This window comes from Erithacus rubecula (assembly GCF_903797595.1).
Source record: "Erithacus rubecula genome assembly, chromosome: 5".
Taxonomy (NCBI): domain Eukaryota; kingdom Metazoa; phylum Chordata; class Aves; order Passeriformes; family Muscicapidae; genus Erithacus; species Erithacus rubecula.
Genome location: NC_136687.1, coordinates 34,347,253 through 34,371,868, shown reverse-complemented (window position 1 = coordinate 34,371,868; position 24,616 = coordinate 34,347,253). Strand labels below are relative to the sequence as shown.

The 24,616-nt window shown below is 39.3% G+C and overlaps 2 protein-coding genes across 4 annotated transcripts in view; both read left to right on the top strand.

The window, feature by feature from the left end:
* CEP44 (centrosomal protein 44) overlaps positions 1-24,616 on the top strand; it is a 494,127-nt gene that overhangs the window by 14,003 nt on the left and 455,508 nt on the right. The gene's annotated exons all lie outside the window — the stretch shown is intronic.
* Positions 1-24,616, top strand: part of GALNT7 (polypeptide N-acetylgalactosaminyltransferase 7) — a 69,488-nt gene that overhangs the window by 24,112 nt on the left and 20,760 nt on the right. For all 3 annotated transcript variants that reach the window (XM_079305685.1, XM_079305684.1, XM_079305683.1), the window contains exons 2-3: positions 6,269-6,723; positions 21,221-21,387. In XM_079305685.1, the coding sequence (XP_079161811.1) occupies positions 6,269-6,723; positions 21,221-21,387 (622 nt within the window). The remainder of the gene's footprint in view (positions 1-6,268; positions 6,724-21,220; positions 21,388-24,616) is intronic.

The following is a 24,616-nucleotide window of genomic DNA, read 5'->3' as shown; positions in this document are numbered from 1 at the left end:
TTCCTCAAGCAATACTCTCCTATCTCAGAAATGTCAATTATTAAATAGAATAAAACTGTTGATCTGACTCCCCACTAAATTGTTTCACCTTGGCTAGCACAGGTAATCTGGGGTCTCAAAAGTGCTGCTACTTTGTTATTCTCTCAGTGGGCTGAGTCAATATTCATGGCTGTGGTCTGCTGATACTGAAAACTCAGTAACTTCTGTACTGTAGAAGTATATGTACCAGTGATTGTCCTGTTCTGCCTTTTCACATAGGAAATAAGGAGTGAGTGGGAAAGGGATTTCACCCAATGCTGATGACTAGCAGTTTTATTACAGGTATCTATTTCTGGCAAAACTGTTTCCTCTCAAAGAGCTACTTGGGAATCTGAAAGAAAAATAACTAGTTGTATAAGAGATGGTGCAGGGCAATGAGTAGTGTATCACATGTCAATCAGCTTGATAGATGCTGTGAAATCTAGGAAACAGGTGAAGGAGAGAGTTACCCTGCTTTTTTTTTTTTTTAAATTAAGTTTCAAAAGAAGAAATAAAAAACAACCCACAAGGTTTTATTTGCCATTCCTCAGATATAGGTGGGAGTACAAAATACATCAGTATAAAAGTACTGCTCAACACTCATTTCTCCAAAGCTCCTTGTGGCCCTTGCACCTCATTTACACTTCAGGGTTACATATTTTTTAGTGAGTAGAACACTTATATATACACCTAAATATGCATATAATGTAATGCTTGCTTGTTATACCATCAAAAATCTTTTTAGTTATTTGGACTTTGTGATTCATAAATGGCTTCTGACCAAGTATCATGTTGAAGACTCCAAAAAATAACATATATGGTTGTTGTCTAGTAGGATTAGATTACTTGCTCTTTGGAGATGCCATCACAGCAATGTGTTTGTGGTATAAAGCTGTACAGTTGTAGTAGTTTTGTGTACCAAAATTTATTCCAGGATGGTGCATAAGTATTGGTCTTGTTCAAAATTGTTCTATTTCCCCTAGGATATTTAAGGGGGCAGAAATCTACTATGGAGAGATAGCACTTACTGCATAATAGATTTTTGTATTGTCAGTATACATCCAAATTGAGGGCAACTGTGAACATGAAAATATAACTTAGAGATTTGCATTTTCCTGAAACTGCTGGTGATGAACACCATCAGCAGCATGGTTTCTCTCTTGGGTTGCACAAAGCATGCAATGGAGGGATTTAGCAATCTGATAGTTTTACAAACCATGCGTTTTTAAACTTGAAAAGTTTTCTCTAACTTAGTGTCAAATTGTATTTATCTCTGTGTTTCTGCAGTTCTCATAAATTATTTGTTCTAATTTTCCACAAGTTTAAAAGTTACTGTCGGAGCTACTGGGCATGTAAGCATGTATTCCATCACCTGTGGAGTGCCTCTGAAATACACTGAGAGGAGTCTAGCAGGATGGAGGCTGTTCTGCCCAGGCACTGTGACAGCAAATGGCCCTTTCAAGCCAGATGGCCTGAATGTCATTGCTCATATGTCACAAGAGCTCTCATGGTCCAACTTCAGCCTTAGTTTGAGTCAACAGGGTTGTCTTGTGACAAAACTGTTTGATGGAAGGTTTAGCAAAATATGATTTAGAGGCAGTGCTGCATGTGGAGCTTAAAACAGACTTTTTGTGCAAAAAAATGTAGTGATTGAAAAGGCTTTTTTTTTTTTTTTTTTTTTAAGTGATAGCAGAAGTGCTGTAGCACTTTATCCTTGTTTGAGAAGCTGGATGTTCTTCCATTTGTGTGTGCTTTTGGTCTGCAGCTGGTCCTGCAGTAGGTATAATTTCTAATTGCTGAAAGGGAGGGTACCACAGCAGGGCTGGGAGGTGTGAAGTCTTATGGGATGGAACCCTTTGGGAATCAGACAATCGTGTTGAGGGAATTATTGCTTGTTTTATTGGTTCTGAAGCTCTCAAATGAAAATGCTGAAGCAAATCCACTTTTCTAAAATCAATTTTTTTTTCAGACATTATTTCATAGAGGGTTTTAGGGAGTTCCCAGTCTTGAGCTAGTTACTGAAGAAAAGCAGATTGTGCAACTTTCACATTGGCAGTTTTATTGCCAGTTACAGCTCCAGCCCTCCTACCAGATGACTGATCTTGCACCCTTATTAAGACCTCTCACGGTCTTTCCTTTGTGTAATACTTTGTGTAATTTATAGGCATGTTTTCAAAGGGAAACAGTTATGTTTTCTATACCTTCAGCTGCATTCCTGTGTTCTGCAATAAGGCACCTAATTTGTGAAGTAAAATGACAGTGAATAACCCCCTTTTTTATTTACAAATCAGGTAGTGACTGCATTTATATCACGTCACTGTTTCGGAGACACCCATTACAGTGACTCATACATATTTCCCTAAGGAAAAAAACATTCAAAAATTAAAGAAGCATGAACCAAAGTGAATCTAGAAAGCTGGCAGGAAATTCTAGGTCCAATCTTATGGGGGAAATAATGATATGTGGAAAAAACCCCACATTTTTCTGTATTGTGTTCTTTTTATAAAGATGAAATGAAATTTTGTTGGTTTTGTTATTTGTCTTCAGATGTGAGAGAATTCACAGTTTGCTTTGCTCCTTTCATTTTTGGACAACCTAGAAGTGCTATATTTAGATGTATGTTGTGTTCACTTCTTCTGAGCCCTCCCTTCACTTTGCTGTTACCATATCTTTCAAAGCTTTTAAAATAATTTTTCAGACCATCTTGTTTTGCCACTTTAGAAAGGTTATTGTATTTTATCTTTTTTTATATGCATGCCTTCCAGTTTAACTGTTGTTCTGTGACTACTTTTACCTGAGCCAAACTTGTAATCAGCGAGGAACACTGATTAAAAATTCTTTCAGATTTTTGGTATGTCATTAGTTTGGTTTTTTTTCTTTTAAATGGGGTGTGGGTCATAATTCATAAAAGAGAGAGGAAGCCCTAGAAGTTCCTGACTAAGGCATTGTGCTTTATATGATGACTGAAGTAGTTCTTTGATTGTGGTTTGACTTTTCTTTTTTTCCAGACATTATGTGGAAAATCCTTGTCTAATTTATCTGTGGAGAAGTGACCATGCATTTAAACATTGCTAGTTCCTCTTCTTTTCTTTTTTTTTTTTTTTTTTTTTTTTTTTTATGTCCATAAAACGCTGAGATGAAGTTAATGTTCTTCATAGCATCCCATAAGATTGCTGTGTTTTAGATTTGTGCCCAGGGGTAGGGAGGAAGGATTGAGCAGCAGTGTCATGCTGAGCTGCTTGCAGGGGTTAACCCACAACAAATGCTTTCTGTCTTATTTGTCCTCTGTACATAGATATTGGAGGAGTGGGGTCAATGAGTGTGTCTGTGTGTTTGTGTATAATTTCCTTGTTTTATGAAATATTTTTCCAGGCCAGCAAATATGGAATGTATTTAGTACGTAGAAGGGAACTACAGATAAATGCATTATAATGCAAATTGTGCATAACAGTTATAATGAGGCTAAATGTAATAAGGTCATAGTTCTGACAGGAGCAAAATAAACAAATTTCTTTCAGGAGAGTTATGCTTCAGTCGAAGAATTGGCAAAGTGGAAGCTCATAACTGTTTTGTAGGTAATGGAAATGGAATGAAAGGTTATTTTATTCCACACAAACCAGGGGAATAAGAAATTCCTGTCTGATTGAGATTGATGATCCAGGGTGGTGACTGCGTGTGGCAGTGTGTAAACCTGGTTACTTTCTATGCTGCCTTCCCTTTGGACTCTTCCAGCATCTACAGCTGTTCAATTCAAATTTTCAGAAGGTTTCTCACAGCCCTTTTGCAGTCCCCCTCTGGACCTGTCATCCATCACAGTAAACAGTGGGTTTCCATTGGGTTTATCCATGACTTTCATGATTTTTCAAACTTAGTTGTATACCCCTCAGCCATCACATCTCCAAACTGCAGGGTCTTAGAGATGAAAGATGAGTGACCATTCTGGTATTTCATCTCAATATACCTTTTTACCTTCTCCTTGGTTTTGGTTACCCTACTCTGCACTTTCTCTGACTCCTTTTGAGATGTGGAGACCAGAAATAAATATTACACATGAATGCATCAAATTTTATGTAGTCAAAATTATGCTCTCTTTAAGCATCCTTCCTGATGATGCTGGCTGTTTTGTTGGCTTTTATAGCTGCCTCCGCACTCAGTGCAGGAATTAGATGTGAACTGAGAGCTCAGCAGTGTTCTGACAGTCTAGTGGCAAAGCCTTCCTTTTGATTTCTAGGGTGAGATGATACTCTCTTCAAAAGTCCTCTCAGGGCTTTATTTAGATCCATGACAGCCTTCGACTTTCTTGCAAAATATGCCTTTTCACATGCCCTTAAACTTCCCTTTTCTAACACTGACTTTCAAAAAAAGTCCGGAAAAAATGGTGATGGAAGAGCAGAATAATGTAACACTTCTGCATGTTGTATGTCCTCCCTGTTCAAGCTACAGCAAACAGACAACTCAGAAAGTTTCTTGAATAAACTCCTTATTTTAAATTGAAGCCAATCCCGTTGTTACCATGTTAACCTGGAAATATTATATACTGCAATTTTTCTTAATTTCAGAAGGTTTTTTACACAGAATGATGTGAGGAAAATAATGTAATGTAGTAGGAAGTATTATGTGGTTTAATTGAACATGGACATGAGTCAGCATTGTACCCTTGTTGCAGTAAATCAGAGTGCATGATGTGTGGATGCCCTAGAAAGACCTGAGCTGTCTGGAGCTCTGTGTGGTTTCTCCTCCCACACTGCCCCAGCACAGGAGGGCTGTTCACATATGCAGAGGACCTAGCAAAGACCTGCTAGGGAGGCTAAGTTTGGCTGGAAAAAAAGTCTAATGGGGAATCTAATTGCATCTTTTCACCCTAAAAAGTGAAGTTGCAGAGCAAATAGAAATAAAATCTTTTGAGGGTTGCAGGCTGGAAGGATAAGATGCAACATGAGAGACTTCTGCTGATGTATGAGGGGAAAAACCTTTGCTGGGTTAAGCAACTGGAACAGGTTGTCCAAGGAAACTGGGCACAGGAGTGTGACTGGATACAGCCTCTGAGAAACCCCATCTCACTGTGAACCTGCCTTCAGCAGGTTTGAAGGGTGACATCCTCCTAATCTCAAAATTTTGTTTGATTCTGAGACATTGCTAAAATGTGTGTTGTTTCCTACAGATTTCTGAACGATCTAATATTTGTCCTGCTTACAAATAAACAATTCTAGCAGGATATCTGAACCTTCAGCAACATTTCCCTGTCATACTGTTGGACAGGAGTATTGGAAAAAGTTGTGACTGTTTTGGAGTGCTTTCATGGGTGTTGCTGTTGTATTCTGGAGACTTCACACTCAGACACTTCAAAGCCTTTCTGCCTAGTGCCTTCCAAAATCACCCACCCTTGTTCTAACCCCAGCAACCTCACTGGTCACTGTAAATGCTGAGCAGTTTTCAAAATGCCACCCTTTCTTCTCAGGGAGAACTTTAAATCTCTTGGTGTGAAGAGAGGCAGGAGCACGGTGAAGTTGTTTTAAACAAGGCTGCAGGAGATGCCAGTGGCATCTCTTCAGCCCCAGCACTGCCTCGCCAGGCAGGTCTGCCTGTGGCCAGGCAGCTGATCCCATTTCTGCCTGCTGTCCCCAGTGCCATCAGCATCACCCCAGCTGTAAATCAGCTGCTGCAGCAGAGGGAGGAGCTTGGTGAGAGCGAGTTAGGGGGACGGGGAGGTGTGGGGGGAGCAGGGATTTTATGTGGCTGGCAGCTGCCACAGGTGAGTGTGCATTACTCACAGATACAGCACTCTTTCCCAGCTTTTAGCCACCACTGAGACCCTGCAGAGGTCTGAGCCATAGAAACCTCAGGAACACCCCCTGCCCCACAGTGGGATGTCATGCTGTGGACTATGGCACTGTTTTCCTCCATGTCACCCTCTCCTTCATAAAACACTCTGTCAGTGCTCCTTGCACATGAGTTTGAACTGCAGCTCAAACTACATTCAGGTGAACATGTCCTACATGGGTGTTTGGGAAGGCTTTGGGCATTTGGTCATTTCCAGGACCAACTCACCAAGGTAAGTGTGGACAACAGCTGGTTATGTTCTTCAGCAGTCAGTAGCTTTAGTAAAAAGTGTTCTTTAAGCCCCTCAATAGACTTCTCCATACTTGCTAGACATATATTTAGTACCAACTCTTAGTGCATTATGCTACTGGATGTAGGTAAATAAAGGATCATCAGCTGATATCTTCTGTTTCTCTCTGTGTCCATATAGGATGACAAAGAAGCCAACAGACCCTTGCCAAACAAAGGAGACCATGGACTAGGAAATGAGAAGTTCAAACCTGTGGTACCTTGGCCTCATGTTGAAGGTGTGGAAGTGGACTTGGAATCCATTCGAAGGAAAAATAAGGCGAAAAATGAACTAAATCATCCTGGTGTTGACAACAAGCAGCAAAACATCATCCAGAGGCAGTATCTCACATTTAAACCTCAGACATCTGTATACCCAGACCCTGTGTTACGACCTGGAGTCCTTGGCAATTTTGAACCCAAAGAGCCTGAGCCTCATGGAGTTGTTGGTGGCCCTGGAGAGGAAGCGAAGCCATATGTTTTGGGACCAGATTACAAAGAATCCGTTCAGGCCAGCATTAAAGAGTTTGGGTTTAATATGGTGGCAAGTGATATGATCTCACTAGACCGGAGCGTTAACGACTTGCGTCAAGAGGAGTAAGCAAACCTTTGTTTTCTTTAAGTTCTGTTTTCATGGGATTCAGTTATTTGCTCTCCATATATCTGAATTGATGCTTAAAACATTATTTATTAGGCCACTTAAAGGTTTTTGTACTGAAGGCATGAGTGCTGTACTATACCATGTTAATGCTGTTGCAATGATTCCTCCCATGAATACTTAAGCTGTAGTGGTTTATCTCTGAAGTCATCTGTTTTAGTGTCTAATTGAATGTATTTGCATGTTCCATGTCTAGCCATAGTCTTCATTGTCATATCTTTTCTCCATAACTTCTTAAAATTTGTCTTCAAGAAGAAAGGATTATCTTTACTAGGCGTCCCTATGCTAATTAGTTTGTTCAGTTTTGATTTACCCTGGTGCTTTTAAAATGGACTATAAATACAGAACAGAAACAAGGAAATACTGTTCTCTTTAGATAACACTGCCTAATTACCTGCAGTAACAGAAGTATGGATCTACCATGGTGATGGCTGGAGTAGTCTTGCAACAGTTTCTCACAGCATTTGCCCTGAAGAGGAAAGCAATCTTAGAAAAAACATTTATTTACTTGCTGAAAGGGTGTGTAGTTTGTTGTGGGAAAATTCTGGAAAGTTACTAGCATTTGCTCAAGAATTGCTGGCAGGTTTACACAGTCTCTTCTGAGTTCTGATATATGTTGTAGCCAATTTTGCACTCAGGTTAACCTGCATTTGATATAATTTTCCTTGTTAACTATCAGCTAGGGACAGGTTTCTGAGCAAACTGATTAAATGGTAGGTAGGGTATTTTTAAGTCAGTGTTTTGGTTGGGGTTTTGTGGGCAGTGTATGAAGTTAGATATGATGTTAAGTACTTTGCAGGTTTCATTTCCCCCTCATCCCCACCAATGGAGCTATGCTGATCCCTGGACTGGGTGCCAGTCTCTGGGCTGTGTGTTGCAGATGTGGTAAATAATCTGTTGGTGGTTCACTGGTTACTGGGGCTCTGCTCTGGCCTTCTATGGTGGGTGTTTTTTTCATTTTGCAAGGTAGGAGAGAACTGGTCAGCTGTGGGTCTGACTCACAGCCATGCATGTGCAGCTGCTTGAATTTGCTGTGTGGTGTGCACTCAGTGAAAGCAACTGAAGCACACGGAGTGCAGCATTTCACTTCTTCATGCTGTGTTCCTCAGGTGACTTACTAAAGGTTTCCACTTGCTGGCAGTCAGAGGAGAGGACCATGCCCGTCTGCTGCAGGGGGAAGGAAGTGACAGCTGTCCTGGGGGTTCACTTTGTTTTTCTTTCTTTGCTGTGCTCATAAGTCAGTCCTTCATACTAAAGAGAGTTCTCTGAAAGGGAAGAAATGTTCTGGGTAACCTGGTTAGGTCAGCATTTTCTTTTTGGAGGTTATTCCCTAGATACTTCTGCTTCGGCATTTCTTAACTCTTTAAGGACAGCAAAGCAGAGGTGACAAGGTGCAGGTGGGACTGGGCTGCCTCTGCCCAGGTGAGTTGCTGTATCTTGGCAGCAGAATTCAAGTACTCCCTCCCCTTCATTTTTACTCAAGGTGAAGGGCATCAGAGTGCATACAGTATCTCTCAAATAGTTCCACACATGTAACTTCCTGAAGTATTTTTGGCATAATCTCACAATTTGTCTTCTGTTCTGAAAGATATTTATAAATAGATATTCCCAAAAAATAATAAAATACTTTGAGGAAGAGGAGGGACAGCCATGAAAAGATTAATTTTAGAAACTGTTTCCTTCGTGGAGGTCAAAGCCAGCAGCTCAAATCAGTATTTAATGATTTAATGTTCTAAGCAACCAAACAGAACAACATGAAAAAAAAGTGTGAACAAAAGGTACCTTTCAGACAACATTATATCCCTTTATTTTTTGTATTGAATACTTGGGATGCTTGCAATTGCCTAAGTAGGTTGAAGGTTTTTAGCTTCTGCCTGTCTCCTGGGAATGGAAGTGAGAGGAAGCAGTGTGAGATTGCTGATACTGCTGTATGCTTTCAGGCTCCCACAAGCTCACTTTCCTGCTTGCTCTCCAGCACCAGAGAGAAATGCAGCAAAAGGTAGCAGATTACCTATTGGATGCACCATTTATTTTCCTCCCACTGTTCTGTTTAAAAAGACATTTATGGCTGATAAGGCCACTCAACATTGATTTTAATCCTACCAAAGAGCAATATAGTAATTTTGTTGTTGTTGTTAATAGTATCTTGGCATTGCTAATTGAGGAAGATCTTTCTGGTAAAGACTGAATTATTTGTTCATGGATAGGTAGACCTCTCTTTCTTCAAGCATCAGAATTTTGAAGCATTACCCTGTTCAGTCAGGTTTGCTCAGTGAAGTATGCCAAATGCTTTCCCAGGCTGTGCAGCAGGAGTGAAATAGTGCTGCAAGAACTGTCTCTCTCAGCTTAAAAGCCATGTAGCCTCAGGGCTTGTCCCTGCTGGAGAGAGAAGAGGAAAGAAATGCCAGTAAAGGGAGATTTAATTCTGCTATGTTTGGATTTGACTTTGTAGTCTGACATGTTGCCAGGATCATTTGCCAGCTGCCTGTATTGATTCAGTAGGAACTTGCTGGTAATTCTGGGCAGTCTCAGCTGCTGTAAAAAGCCTTAATTCCTGCTGTATCCTGTAGAGAGGAATGACTCTGGATGGTGTGTTGAAGTTTTTTGTCAGGTACATTAGAATATTTCTGTTTTGCTAGTACCACATATGCTTGGCTTATGGATTTTAACCAATATATGTCACTGTTGATGCTCAGCACTTGTGCTGACATACAACAAGTCATAAATTCGGTTTAAAAAATCAAGAATGTATGGGGATATGTAAAAGTCAGTGTACACAATTTAGAAGATGGCTCATCTCACTGCAGTCTTTCAGCACTCTGCAAGAGGGCCAGGGGGAACATAAATTGGATTATGGTAGAGAAATACCTGTTTTCCACCTCATTTCTAGCAGCAAAGAAATAGAGGAGGCTTAGCAAACCCTGCCTAAAGTTCTGTACAGTAGCTGGAAGAAATTTTTTCTTTAAACTTGGTAATTTTTACATTTTTTTATCTATTTTTATCATCCTGATAGGTGGCAGCCCCTTAAGAGCAGTCATTTATACTGGATTTTGCACATTATCCTTGCTCCTTGCAGATCTGCAATAAAATTAATGTTAGCTGTTGGGAAGAATTATATTAATTTAATTGCTCCCTGAATTCTATGTTTTGGGTTTTTTTTGTATTCAGGGGTCTGCACAGAGGTAGAGCTGAAGTAAAAATAGAGTGATAAATTTTCTGGATTGGTTTGTATCCAAGATAAATACACCATGCTAAGGAAATAAAAAAGGGACCTATGTTTGAGAGTGAGTGCTGTCCAGTAACAAGGTGTGGCCTCTCAAAGAAAAGCCAAGAGATAACTGTGGAGAATTGCTGCTAGGAATAACAAGAATTTAGTTGTTTAACCAGTATAATGATCCACTTGCCCAGAGTGTTTTAAAATAAAATTCAATTTTTGAAAATACATCTGTGCTGGGTCTGACCAGTGATTGTTTCTCTTGACAACTTGAGCTCTGGCCAAAACCATATGCTGATGAGAAAACATACAAGAATGGATAAGCATCATTCCTGGCAGCCAGTGCACTGGGACACTGGAGCCAAAAATTGCAACAGGGTTGTCATGCTTCAGAGACCTCTTTCTGTGCACAGACTTGTCTTTTGAATGTGTTCATAGTCTTGAAATTAATGACATCCTGAGTCAGTGACTGCAGAATGTGGTGCTTGTTTAACCTCTTCTCCCAGATACAGATACTCTTATGTGCCTCTGTGACTCTGCTGCCCTGTGATATGGGAATAGCAGAGATAGCTCCATGAAGTTGCTGTATAAATGTTTCATGTTCCATCCTTTTTATTCCTGCTATTTTATTTCCCTTTTCATTAACTCTGAGCTAAAATTCTGAAAGACCTATCCACTTTTGACTCCAAGATGTTTTTAACTTTTTTTTTTTCCCCCCCAGTGGTAATGCAGAGTTTAGGATCTGTCACTGAATATAAGCACTGAGTGATCTAACACTCCATATACAATCATTTGCACTTGCACTGAGCTCTCCTGCTGGCTCATTTCCTCGATAGTGTTCTTGAATTATTCTGCAGCTGTTTATAGTCATTTTAATTGCAACTACCAAGAACTTTCCTATTGCTCAGGAATGACTGGAAGAGGAGGTGGACTGCTTAGCTCCCAGCATAGTCATTTATGCTGCTGAAGTCACAAACTTGCTTACAATTTGGAAGGAAGAGACTTTAGCAGTTATTGGCCTAAGAGATCTACCATGCTTTGATGAAGAACTGTGCCTGTAAAGAAGCCAAAGAACGTCATCAAACGCTTTGAAAGTATAGCCTCACTCATATTCACATAAGTTTTGATTTCTTCAAAAGATGATAATATTTTTCTGTGGCATGACTTTATTTCCACAAAAGTTGTGTCTATGGGTTTCTAACTTTGTTATTTATTACTAGCTTCTATTCAATACAGAAGTCAGACTCAGTGGTCTGCAAATCTTAAGAGGCCCAGAACTCTTTGATAAAAATTGGTGTCGTGTGTTCCTTTGTTTGATAACAGGACTGGAGTCAGCAGTACACTGCAATTGTTTGTCAATTCATATTGCATTGTTTAGGAAATACTGGGTTTATTTTTGAAAAAGGCAGTGAGGCTATTTATGGCAGAATATTCCAGTAGAAGTTATCATGCAGATTATCTGAGAATAGGACTATTTAGTAAGAAGTATCACTGTGTACTTGCCCTTATTTTTATTCTCTTCTCAGGTTGTCTAGCATTGGGCACTGCTAAGAGTTCAACAGAAATACTTAATTTAGCTTTCCTGCTTCTGAAGTGATCTCTTCTCATTTTGATCATGTATCAGCCCAACAGACTTTCTGGCAGGCATCCTACTTCTGGTGTTTGAAAAAAAAATATTTCAATAGCAGCTTTCATACTTCAGTAAGCTATTTCTTAAACTTTGGTTTTGTTTTTTTTTTTTTTTTACTCTATCTTATGACTTATATGCATTTAGCTTGAATTAATGCTCATTTCTGCTTTGCTTGTTTGGATACGACCCTGTGCATTTAAAGAATGTGTGTCTTACTACTAACAGCATCTGGTTTTTAATCATGCTGTCTTTCCCTTCTTCACAGTTTCTCTTTTCAAAAGAAGGTGCCTCCAGCCTGTGTGTTCTGTCTGTCAGGCACTCAGATTCTTCCCTACACATCACAATTCTTCCATACAGAGGTGCTGTCCAAGTCTTTCTTGGACATCCAGGACTTCTGTATGGGTCTGTTGATGGCTTCCCCTAGACCTTAACAATCCCTGGCACATTTAAACTTTAGTAAGCTGGCTCTGAGTTATTCTAGCAGAAGGCAGCCCTTCATGGACTGAAGTTAACTAAAGTTAACCACTTCCAAAAAAATTCACTCAGTGTTAATGAATTCAAGGTTATTGTTTCCTGAATACTGCTGCTTGAAGGTGGGCCAGATTTGTTTTAGTCAGTCCTCAGATACCAGTCAAGCACCAAGGCCTTGTAAATATGGTAGAGCATGTTCTCACAATGACATCAGAAACTTCTTCAGTGCCCTCTGGTGCCATCCACCCACTCCCATGGACTTGTGCTGTGTGTATCCCATTTGCTGTGATATGTCCAGGAAGTGGTCTCTGACTCACCTCTGTGGTGGATATTCTTTCTCTTCTGCATGCTGCCCCTAGACTCAGGGACTTGGGAGGTCTGACAGCAAACTCTTCAAGCAAACAGTCTAGCAAACCAGATGTTGAGTGTTTTGGTCTTTTATGTATCCTTTGACAAAAAATTTCATATCTTTTATCAGTAAATTCGTGTTTTCTTTAGTCTTTCTTTAGCCTACAAGTTCTTCTCATTTCCCTTTCCATCTTAGGGAATTGTACAAAGCTTTGCCTTTAATGCTCTCTTCATGGGCTCAGGCAGTCTTTCTGCACTCCTTCTAGGTAGCCATTCCTTGCCTCTACCTTTCCTACTCTACCTTCGGGAGTTCTTGGTGCAGCCAGGTGGGTTTTCTGCCATGCCTGTTTGACTTACTGAATGTGGGAATGGATGGCTCCTATGTGTTTTGGGGAACTTGTCCTCAAAGATGCCATTCCTGGGCCCTTTTTTGACAAGTTTGTAGCACTCAAAATCATTACCTTCTTATGGCAGATCTAAATGTAACTAATGCATGGAAGAATCCCGGAGGGAGAGAAGACTGCCTGATGGACAAAACCATTGATGACCACAGATGTAGAGCTCTGAGAAGAGGCTGGTTAGTGTATGGCTCACCAGAGCTACACCTGGCTACACAAGAACAAAGCAAGTGCAAGATATTCCAGGAATCTGCATTCAGTATTTCTAAAAAATACTTATCTACGATGCATTAGTTGCAGTAGCCTCTTTTTATACTTCTAGTGCAGAAGCACTAAGAATCAATGTAGGTTTTCCTTTTTGATGTCTACTTTCACAGTAGAACACTCCAGTCCACACCTGCCATTTTTGTTCCTGTATCTTGCTGGGTTTGAGACATGCTTATTGCACTTTTGAAGTCAAGAACCATTCTCTTAGAGTGTATTTTGAGTGATGCAGTGTGAAACTCCCTGTTTCTCCTATTAACAAACTTGCACTACTGTAGAGCCCTTAAGCCAGGGATGTTCATACTGCTGATCAGATTTCATACCAGGGTAATTAACCGTGTTGGCTGAAAGAAAGGATTAGAGCTCAACATGCTTTGCTCAGGCTTGATATGCTGTTGTTATCCAACCCATGGAAGGCATGCTTATAAATTATTCTTACTGACCCAGAAGGTTTTAGTCTTATGACTTTATTTAAGCTCAATTTTTTTGACACTTCTTTTGACAAGTTTTGAAGGAATTTGATCCAGAATAGTTTGGCTGGGAAGAGAAGCATCATTAATGTTTATGGCATGAGAAAAATTAATCTCTTGCTCAATATTTTTTTCGATATGACAGTAAATAGCTGCTGTCTCCTCATCAGAGCAAGCCACAATTTCAGCTGCATCACCCACACACATCTGTCAGTATGATTGCAGCAGAATAAATATTTTTAAGTGTTTTTTCCTTCTGTGGATTATCCAGTTTGAGTTTTCCTTTATAAAGACATTATTGCTATTACAGGGCATAGCCCCTGGGCCATACAAATTTGTTCTTGAATAATTGGATTTGTTGCCATAGGTCACCTTTGACTTCAAACAGAGCAACTGGCAATCAGCTTTTGTTGAAAAACCTGAAAAGGTAACTTTTCCTTGCTTGAGGACAATGTTGTGTGCATACAGAAATGTATTTTTGGACAACTCTTTTTGCAGCTTGTCTTTTAGAACAAAAGGGAAATGAGAATTGGCTTGTTTTTAAAAATTGCACATGTAGTTTTGAGGGATGTTTGTTTTTTTCAATTTTTCATTTATTTTGGTATTAGAACAAGGAGGGAATTCTTGCAAAAAATAGACTTCTAACTTTACCAAGAATACGTACATGCAGAGCTGTGTGATAGTAAGGCAGAGCTGTTAGTAAAAATATTTTTCCTATGATAGTTTGATGGTACCAGCTTGAACTCTTTTTATGGACCAAATGCTATTAAAAATATTGAATTCTATAGAAAATTGCTAGTGCTAGACCAGAGAAAAAAAATACCAGAATCTTTAGCTTTAACTAATTACTCAGGGTATGAAATAAGGCAGATGAGTCTTGGCTCCTCATTAGAAATGGACAGTCTTATTATTACTCTGGGCAAATAACATGAATTTAATATGTTATCTTACAGTTAGTAGTTACTTGTCCAGTCAATCTTGTTCTAGCTAAGAAGATTGAATACAAAGGCTCTGGAGTAGAGCCTGCTTTCTTCAGGAATGTAGATTAGTTCCTTAATTATAGCACTTTACAAATTACAATTTGATACTGTTACAAGAAAAAGGATTTCAGTAATTACTTTTGGTATCTATATTATTGGAAACTAAACATTAGGGACTTGGTTTCATTTCACTTGTTACCTTGGGAAGATCTTTTCTTCCAATGCCATACAGTACACTGAAACCTTTCTGTAACAAAGAAAACTAGTTCTATAATGTGCACATAAATTTTTGTGCATCTCAGTGTGAGCTGGAGTTGAGAATCAGGTGAATTATAGTGGTCACACTAAATCAGGGAGGCTAGCTTTCCACTGCAGATTATCAGCTGCCTTACTGCTGGCAAGACTCCTGGAGGGAAAAAAAGTGGTGTTTAAATTGTAATTAGGCATGTATTGTGAGAGCATCTCATGTAGTCAGGAAAGATTTAAATTCCAGGCATTCGCCTTAAAGCAGAACCCAGCCTTTTCTGTTAACATTTCAGGTCCCAGTAATGAAAACTACAGAGAAAATTGATCCTTTGTCTCTTTAGTGTTGGCTCCTAGCGTGGCAAGTGTTAAGTTCTGAGGGAGAAATAATTCAACCTAAGAGTACAAAGAGGTTGACAGAGGCACCGGGTGTGTTACCTGTAATTGGATTTACTTACCTCTCTGTGTGTGCATCTGAAATGGGAAGACCAAGCTCTGAACATGACCTCTTACTCAACAAAAAACATATATATAGAACAGCACCTGGAGTATATTTAAATTCTGACTTAAACCTTGGCTTCAGTGGAAGGGCAGAGAAGAGTGTGAGTGATTTCCTGCAGCTGTTGGTGTAACCCTCCAGGTTCCAACTCGCAGCCTGGAAATTCTGGGGCACACGGAGGAATCATTTTGTCAAATGAGTCTTAATTTGAATGTGAAACTAAAAAATGAAATGCACTTCTTATGCTCTGTCTTGTTCCTATTAGCCAGAACTGTGCTAGAGCGTTCAAATAAATGTGCGTGATAACAAGTTGTAATGCAGTCCAGATGAGCATGGGTAGGAACTTCAGGGTTCAATATCTGATGAGCAAGGCATGGTGAAAATACAGTATTTCTGTGAGACTGAGCTTAGTGCCTCTTTCTAGTTTCTTTCTAGTTGTTTATTACATTAGGTAAAGCCTGTAAAAATTTGATAAATCCAAAATTAGGCACAGTCTTCCTGCAATACCCACAGTGTGTCACTGGACTGCAGAAGACCTCCAGAGCTGTGAGGTCTTCTTCCCTTTAAATCAAAACAGGAAAGCAGAGGGCATTTGCTCCATCTCCCTGTATGGGAGTTTCCCCTTCCCTAAGGAAAAGATTTTAATTTAACCACCTGGGTACCTCAGCTTTCCTACTCGGTAGTGTTTATTGCATCAAATTTTTCAGTGTTGGATAAGTGATAGTATGTGCAAGAATCATGTGATTAGAAAAAGTGCACAGGCTATTCCTTTCATTCTCTTGTTATCCCTAATGTGGTGTTTCTATGCAAACCTTGCCCTGGATTTGAATTGTGATGCTTTCAGAAGTACAGTAGATAGAGCTTTTGCTTCCAAGAGCACTAATAATAAAATGTAGTCACATAGCCTGGCAAGTTACTTCAGGAATGGAAATGGGCAAAGCTTGTAGCTATTTTTAAAATAGCAAATGCTGTTTCAGCATAGGTTTAAGCTGTTTGGTAGTGTGTAATAGAGGTTTTGCTGCTGTCTGCTGAAGGGAAAAAAATTATTCAGTGGATCAATCTGTCCTTCTTGGGTTGTCTGTTTACTTTTCTTCCTGAACCCCTGTTTTATAAGTTCACTACTATAATCTCATTTCGATGTTGCAGGTGCACAAAAATGCCCTGCAACACTTCACAGGTAAAATCCAGTATTAGACAAATCCAGTATTAGCATTAGATTTACCTGGTTGTATCCTAACAAAGAAATGCCCAGTTCTGTGATCTGTTTCTGTGATCTGTTCTGTCTACTCTAGAATTAGGCAGTGATCCCTCTGACTTGCAGGTGTTAAGCAGCTAGTCTCAGCTATGACCTTGGTGATGTCAACCATACAGATGACCAAACAGTTGAAGGTGTTTTTTGGAAAAGCTCCTATCCATCTTCTTAGGGGTTAGATTCAGTTCACTGCAGTAGTGACAATAAATTGGTGATTTAAAATAACAAGGACTATGTACACAGCATGCTGTCAGCTGGATGCCTGTCTCCATGTAAGGTAAGAACAGGACTTACTAGAAAAGAACACTGAAAATGAAAACACATCTCCTAACTTGTGTTTGGGATTTTCTTGTGCTGGACTCTTCCGAAGAGTTGAGAAAAATGCATGCACTATAAAGCAATTATATTAGGTGATAATACAACTATTAATTTCATACCACTTTAAATGTGAAATAAAATTTAAAATGCAGTTTAAAATTGTGAACATTTCTATATTAATAGAGAAGAGAAATTCCGGTTTTTAATGTTGGTTATGATTTCAGGATAAATAATAAATTGAGACCTTCAGCTTTGTACTGATTCAGGTCTCTCATCTTGCAATAACTAATCAGCTTTTTAGGAGCTTTTTTGGCTACTAGAGTAATTACAGGAATGTGATGGCAGCTGCCTGCCCTTTTGGAGGAATCTGTGCTGGTACATTTTGGTCTTAGCACACAAGTACAGTGCTCTAAAATCCACTGATGTGTCCTGATATACTGATGTGTCCTTGGTATGTGTCGGTGCAAGTCAGAGAGCTGACAGAAGGAAAATAGTACCAGGATGGAGAGTCATGATACACAGTCATGATACCTCTTACTTCTTCTGCAGCTTGGGTGCTGATATGCTGGAAAACTCAGGGGTTCAACATGACAGGAGAAACACTTCTGTTGGCTCAAGATACTAAATTGCCCTCTAAGTATCTATCTGATGAAGTTCAGCCTTAAATTGCTGTCTAGGTGCTCTCCTTTTTCAGTTGTCACATTTTTGTTGGTGATTGGGTTCCTCTTCCAGGAAAAGCAGACTCCTCTTGTGGCTTTTTTTTTAAGCCTGAGGAAATTTGAGTCTATAACTGCATCTTCAGTGGTAGCTAACAGGAAGCTTGTGTGGGCATCCCAGCCTTGGACCATGTACCCACAATCACAGCTGTGGGGCCCCAGGACATCCTAAGAGTACAGAGCTGTAAGAGCACAAGTTTCCCCAAGCCAAGGAGCACTCCAAGCCCAGATGCTCAGCTTCTTGTGCAGAGGGTCTCCTCTCTGCAGTGGCTGGTGCACAGCTTTGTGATTGAGGATAAGGGACCTTGGTGTAGCACAGCCTCCAGCAGAGCTGTTCCCTCCAGGGGTGGAGAGGGAGTAGGACTAATTCACATCCTAAATATGCAGGCTAGTAGACAGAAAAAACATTACTCACCCAGTTTTTCAATTAGATCACAACTGTGCCTTCTGAAGGGTTTCGTCTTGCTAGGGTGATGAGTCAGTCCTGTTTTCCCCAGTAGTACAGTGCTGATTGCGGAATGGAAAGTTTTTATTCACTGACTGATCTGAAGGTGTTGTTGCCTTTTACTCATGAGTTCCCCAAGGAAAGGGAACACAAACAGAGCAGCTCTTCCCTGCAGCACTGCCTGGGGAAGGTGTTGCCAGCCCTTTGTAAATCTCTGCACACTTGTTCCTCTTTCCCCATGCAATAACTCTTCAGAGGGCTCAGGAAGAGTGATGTGAAATGTCTAGAGGCAAGCCTGGCTTAAGGATGCTACCTTGACATTCCTGCATATCTGCTGCGATGTGCCATCCTCTCAGCTCTGTCAATAAGAATTAAAAATGCATTTTTTAAGTGATTTTGTTTACCAGTTTGGTGCATAGTGTATAGCCACAGCTGGCGTGCAGGCTACACCTGAAGGAGCACTGTGCTAGTATGTGGGCAGGGGGTGAAGCACCCAGGGGATGAAGCTAGAGGTTGAAACATTTAAATCCTCTTTGTCACAGACCCTTCTGTACCTTGAATCTGTGCCAGTGCCAGTTTTTAATAGCTTGCAGCTTTTGGCCAAACATTTGTATCTACTCTACCATCTCTTTTAAAAATGTAGGGCATTCCTGGAAATTCAGGCATATTTTTTGCCTTTTTTTTGGTGCCTAAAATCTGCAGAGAAACCTGTACTGTAAAATTCAGCTTTAAACACAAGGAAGGTGCATTTATCTTTTCTTGGTATGTGGTTCACCAGCCACTGGATGTCAGTGCTGCTCCACTGAGGAAAGCTTTCCCTGCTTCCTTCCCTGTAGATGTGAAGCAAATGAGAGCTGGGGCTACCAACTTTTGTCACCCAAATACCTGAGCAACATTCACATTTATTGAAAAAAGAAAAACTGCCACAGAGATTAAAACCTTTATTAATTGCAGATATCTAAAACAACTACTGTATTTCAAACCTCTAATTCCCAATTCAAGATGAGAAAGAAGACTCTGCACAGGAGTTGCTGCTGTCTCTCATAGTTTATGAGTTTAATGAGTCGGTCTGTGGGCTGTCTAATAAGTGAAATAAAGTGTCTGGAAAAGCTGTAAGCATGATCTTACTAGAGATGTAAATGTAGTGCAACACTGCTTGCAAATGGCACATTTAACAACACTAGATTAGAGGAGATTTAAGTTGGCTATGTAGCAAGAAGTCTGTCTAGACCTCTGGGTTTGATTCAAAAATGTATTAAATACAGATTAAAAAATGCTTATAAATTGTTCGTAGATGTAGTGTTCAGGCTTTTGTAATAGGTTTGACTTTCTTAAATTATGCAAAGTTACTTACTGTCCTTCATTCTTATGCTCTTCACCATTTTGTTCCTAAACATGACTAACCTATACTGCAAGAAGTGGGATAAATAAACGATCAGAAGATTTGAGTTCTTTTTCAAGGTTTTCTTTGTTTTTTTAATCCTGAAACTCTGAAACATTGTAGCTGTCCCTCTCTTTTTATCCAGAAATAAGCAAAAGAGTTCCCTAGCTAAACTGCTGCAGGTGCAGCTCAGGAGCACAGTGCATCAGCTCCTGCCTTCTCCTTTGAGACAAAAGGTGCTGTTCTGCCACCTTGTACACAGAGCTCTTGAATGGCATTCAGCTGGTGGGCTGTTTTTTTTGAAAGTGTAGTGCCTTGTTTTCCACATTTAACATAACCGTATCACCAAAATTAGCACAGGGAGTATATGTGTGAAGCAACACCATTCTGTTATAAATCTGTTATTAAACATATTAAATCTTCCTTCTACACAGCCTGCTTGACACACCTAGGTGGGGTATCCATTTTATCTCTGCAGATGTCTAAGTACATTGTTGACAACTTAAACACTTGTGGTACAAATGGAAGTACTGCAATCTGTGATCAGTTGGAATCTGAGAGGGATCTGTGGAAGGAAGGCATCCATGGCCTGAACCTTTTAAACAGCCAGTCTAGCACTTTTTTATTGGTAGCTATGATTAGCTGCAGCTACTTCAGGCATAAAAACTATCGAGCTGAGGAATTTTAGCCAGTAATTTGTACTTTTAGAGACTGCTTATAGCACACCTAAGAAACTCTGTGCCTTATTAGATAAAATTTTGTTATGGTCTGTTTTGATTCTGTAATTTTTTTATCCCACGTGAACAAAATTATTAGTATATTTCTAGCAATGTCTTTCATTTTCCATGAAATGCATATTGATGCAGTGAAGAGTGACATGCATCCTTCAGTAGGGAAACTCTAAATACTTATGGATCTGTTAGGTGAGTTCTTTCTGTGTTTAACTGAATGTAGTTTCAGAAACTCCGGTGATCTCTGATGATTAAGGTAATTCTTTTCAAAACAGCAATGTTTCTGTGCACTTAAGCTTTGTGTGGTATAAAGAGAACTATAGCTCGGGAAGTTTGTGCATCTGTAAGTTTGGAGTGTTTTATTTGTCACTAATAATTTCTTCATACAAGAGCTGTCTTTGAAAAGCCAGAATCTCTCTAGTAAAGACCTTAGTTGCTGAAAAATTAAAAAGGGAAGGATTTTTACCATTGCAATGAAAAGTGCTATGTCTCTGGTGCTAGGAGATATATTATTTTAGTTGGAAAAGGCTATGATCAGGTGGAGAAACTTCCAGTTAAGGAAATACTTGGACTGGTTGTAGGGTGACTGAATAGTCTCACTTAGGGATGCAGTTGGGGAAAAGGACATTACAATTGGAAATTAGATCCATTGTTGATAAATGTGATTTAGAAGTATTGGGAAGTGTGGAAGGTATTGGAATTATTCACATTGCTTGTCTCTAATTAATCTCCAGCTGCTCAGGAAAAAAATACCTGAGTCGTCTGCACTATTTTTGTTTGGTTTTTTATCTCTTTCTTTTCTTGTATTTATTTTTTTCTCCATGTGCCATGTCTTTCAAGGAAGGAGCCCATTGAAATTGGACCAGGTCTGGAACTCGTGCTTGACAGTCTACTTTTCTTATTATTTTTATTTGTATCTGCATCTGTGATTCACTTAAGCTGTATCACCTGCTATATCCTGTCTCTCTTCAATCTGAAGGGTAGCTGTCAGTGAAGATTTCATTTGCACAAGGATAGCTGTTAAGCAGTTCTGTAAATCACAGTGTGAAAACTGACAAAATCAACTCTTTTTACAGGTGCAAATACTGGCATTATGATGATAACCTGCTCACCTCCAGTGTTGTCATCGTCTTCCATAATGAAGGGTGGTCCACACTCATGAGGACAGTCCACAGTGTCATCAAGAGAACACCAAGAAAATACTTGGCAGAAATTGTTCTGATTGATGATTTTAGCAACAAAGGTACTTTTGGAATATTAACACACTTCTTGTAGAAAAGAATTTTTTTTTTATTTTCCTGAAATAGTTTTCTTTTGATTATCTGCCATGGTTTGAGTTGGCTATGCGAGAAAAGATTGCTTCTTCACAATCCTTTGAAATCTCTACCATAGTTTTTTGATAGCATGTAGAAGAAAGTTGGGATTGCCAGTATCTCTTAGCTCTTGTGGAAACAAACAGGTTGAAGACTATCAAAGGGGTTAAACCTGTTAGGAGTAACAAGCTTCCTTTCTTGCATATAGGAATACAGAGATCTATTTTTTTAACTATAATAAAAATCTACCTAGGCTATCAAATTATTCTGATTAATTTTCAGTATATTTTTCATTTCTAACATCCTTTTTTAATTAAGCATCACATTAAGCTGCTTATTGTTTCTTATTGAAGGGGGAAGCTTTTAAGAATTTAAATGTGTTTTAATTTCTGCCTTTCTTTGAGTCCTGCATACCAGCTTAAGTCCAGAGATTTTCTTCTTCCTTTGTAATTTGCGTTCTGATCTTGGTTTATAGTCAGGATGCATGTACTTGTACTTGTCTTATAAATGTAAACATACAGTGTTTATTTGTTTTTTCCTTTCATTGTGGTGTCATCAAAGCTGAATGCAGAGAGGAACTGAAAGTGGTCTCCTTTATAGAGATATAAGTTGATTGAAACAGAGGAAAATTGACTGTTTTTAAACAAATCTCAAAGTAGTGCATCAAAGCTGCACATTCTGTGAGATTTTGTTGCAGCATGGTTCTTGAATAGATGTTGGCAGAGAAAAAGAATAGACACATAAATAAAAACATAATTTTGACTGTGTGGTATGACAGTCTCTTCTAGACAATGTTGACAGTGGCTTTGAGCAAAGGCAGATTTGGTGAGTGGCACAGGATACCCTCTTCTTTGTTTTCATAATAGTTGAATTGTGTTGTGGCATGAAAAACAGATGACTCTTCTGAAACTCTTCTTTTTGTTAAGTGGTCTGGGCTTCTCCCAGTTCCAGTCTTATGGTAGTTGTTTCCTATGGATGCATTTACTACAAATTTTAGAAACTAACTAATCACATAGTTGAGGTAGCCTTTTATGAATATAAGCCAGTATTAAAAATAGTTGTAGATAAGTAGGTATAATTTGCAGTTTGGAGTAACAGGATAGGGCCAGTTACCTGTATTATAAACTTGACTACATTTGGCTTAGTCTAATAAAGATACTAAATGCTAAATTATAGTCTTCTGTATCCTTTAACAGCTGTTGAGAATTTGGCTTGGATATACACACATGCTATAAACCAAAAATATCTTCTCTCCTAAGGGATATAATTTTAATAATTCAGTCTGGAGACATATGCTGTGTTTTTGCTTCTCAGCTAGGATCATACCTTTCCTTCAGAGCTGTTCAAGGACTGACTTAGTTGTATAAAGTAACTGTGACATTGATTGTGTCTAGAATACTTACCAGACTTTTTACTAATGATAGGTCTCAAACCTTGGGTTTCACATGACTTGTAGCTGACTCTGTGCCATGTATATGTAGTTCATGGAATGAGTTTGTCTGGCATAACAACTTGTACTATTTTTCCAATACATGACATTTGTTAAACAAAAGCAGTGTTTTTAAAGATTTTTTTTTTTAATGCAGAACTTTTTTTTTGCTTTCTGCTCATAAACGAATGGTTAGCAGACACAGCTAGCCTGAGTTCCATCAGATCCTCGACTCTACAGTTCTCACACTTCAATGGCCCAGATAACTTTCTTAAATCAGAAAATTCAATAAAGAAAGATCAAGGTGCAGTTTTCTCAGGTATAGGTGACTGGTAAGACAAGCGTGGACTGGAATTGCTCTAAACACCTTGCTGCAATTGCACTAGTTCACTATAATAATTCTTCAAATTGCTTTAGGCTATTACTTGGTAAATATAATTAACTTAATTTCATTAATTCAAATTATGTTCTAGATGAAAAATGGCCAAGAGAGCAGAAACTTGCTCTACTTCTTTTTCCCTAGAGAGAAGGATGAACTAGTATGGGCTGCAAAGCATGCCAAGCTGCCTGAAGAGCTCTCCAGTTGTTAGGAGATCTGCAAAACACAAACACTCTCAATCACAGCAAAGCTGCTGGTAGCTTTTTGCTTTTTCAGCCCAAAGAAAAGTCATGCTGACAGCACAGATACAGGATTTTCTTCTTCCCTACCTGCTTTCAGGCTGCACACTTCATGACTGCCTTTTCACCCAGCAGAGACCACCTTATGCTCTTGGAGCCTGGTGCTGAGTGACATGTGCTGGACTGGGTAGATGTTTGCTAATGCTCAGTGTGACTGTCCTTATTTCATAGCTGCCACCCTCTCGAGTGATATGAAATTAAAATGGAGCACAGCAGTTGCAAACACTTCTAAAGGCTGGCTCCTAAAAACCCCTTATGAGAAATCTTTGATCAGAAGGGAGTTACAGCTGCATAAAAGCTTATATACGTTATATCTTACAGGGAGGAACAGTTGCAATGCTTGGAAAATGTCTTTTTATTATAATTCTTAGTGTAAAGTCGGTTGGGAGCAGTACTTTTGCTGAATGGCACTCTTTCCTTAATCTCTCTGGCAAACAGCAGGATTTTACTGTGGAGAACTGTGCAGAGATATGTGCTGAATTCTACCCTGGCATTTTTTGTCAGAGCACAAAGAGAACAGTAACAAGAAGATTGCCAAGCTAATTGAATGATTCTATCTCCATTTTCTATGGAGACCTCTGTATTAATTCATGTTAGAGTCCAAGAAATGTTGCAGCAATTTCTACTGCAGTTTCAATGAGGTCAGGCTGTTACACATGGGGTTTTTTCCCCCCAGTTTTCCTTCTATTCTCAATAGAAGCAGTTTATTCTTCTGTGAATGCTAGCTGTGTGAAGCAAACAGCTGTTCTGGAAGGGCAATGAGAATTCATAAAACTGTATTTTCTGAAGCTTCCTACAGCTACAGATGTGTGTTTAGGTCTCCAGCACTTGTTATGTATTTGGGGACCAGCTTGCTTGTTTTCTGAAGCATTCAGAAGTTCTGGAACTGCTTTTGTAGGCTGTGCACTTGTAAAGGGTGGCTGTGAGGTAAAAAATGCCAGTGTTCCTAGTAGCATTTAAAGGCTTTGTCTACCTTTTATGTTTACTTATGTGTTTTTTATTGTTACCTGTATTTCCAGCTGATACAGCATCCCATTAGATAACAGAAGGAG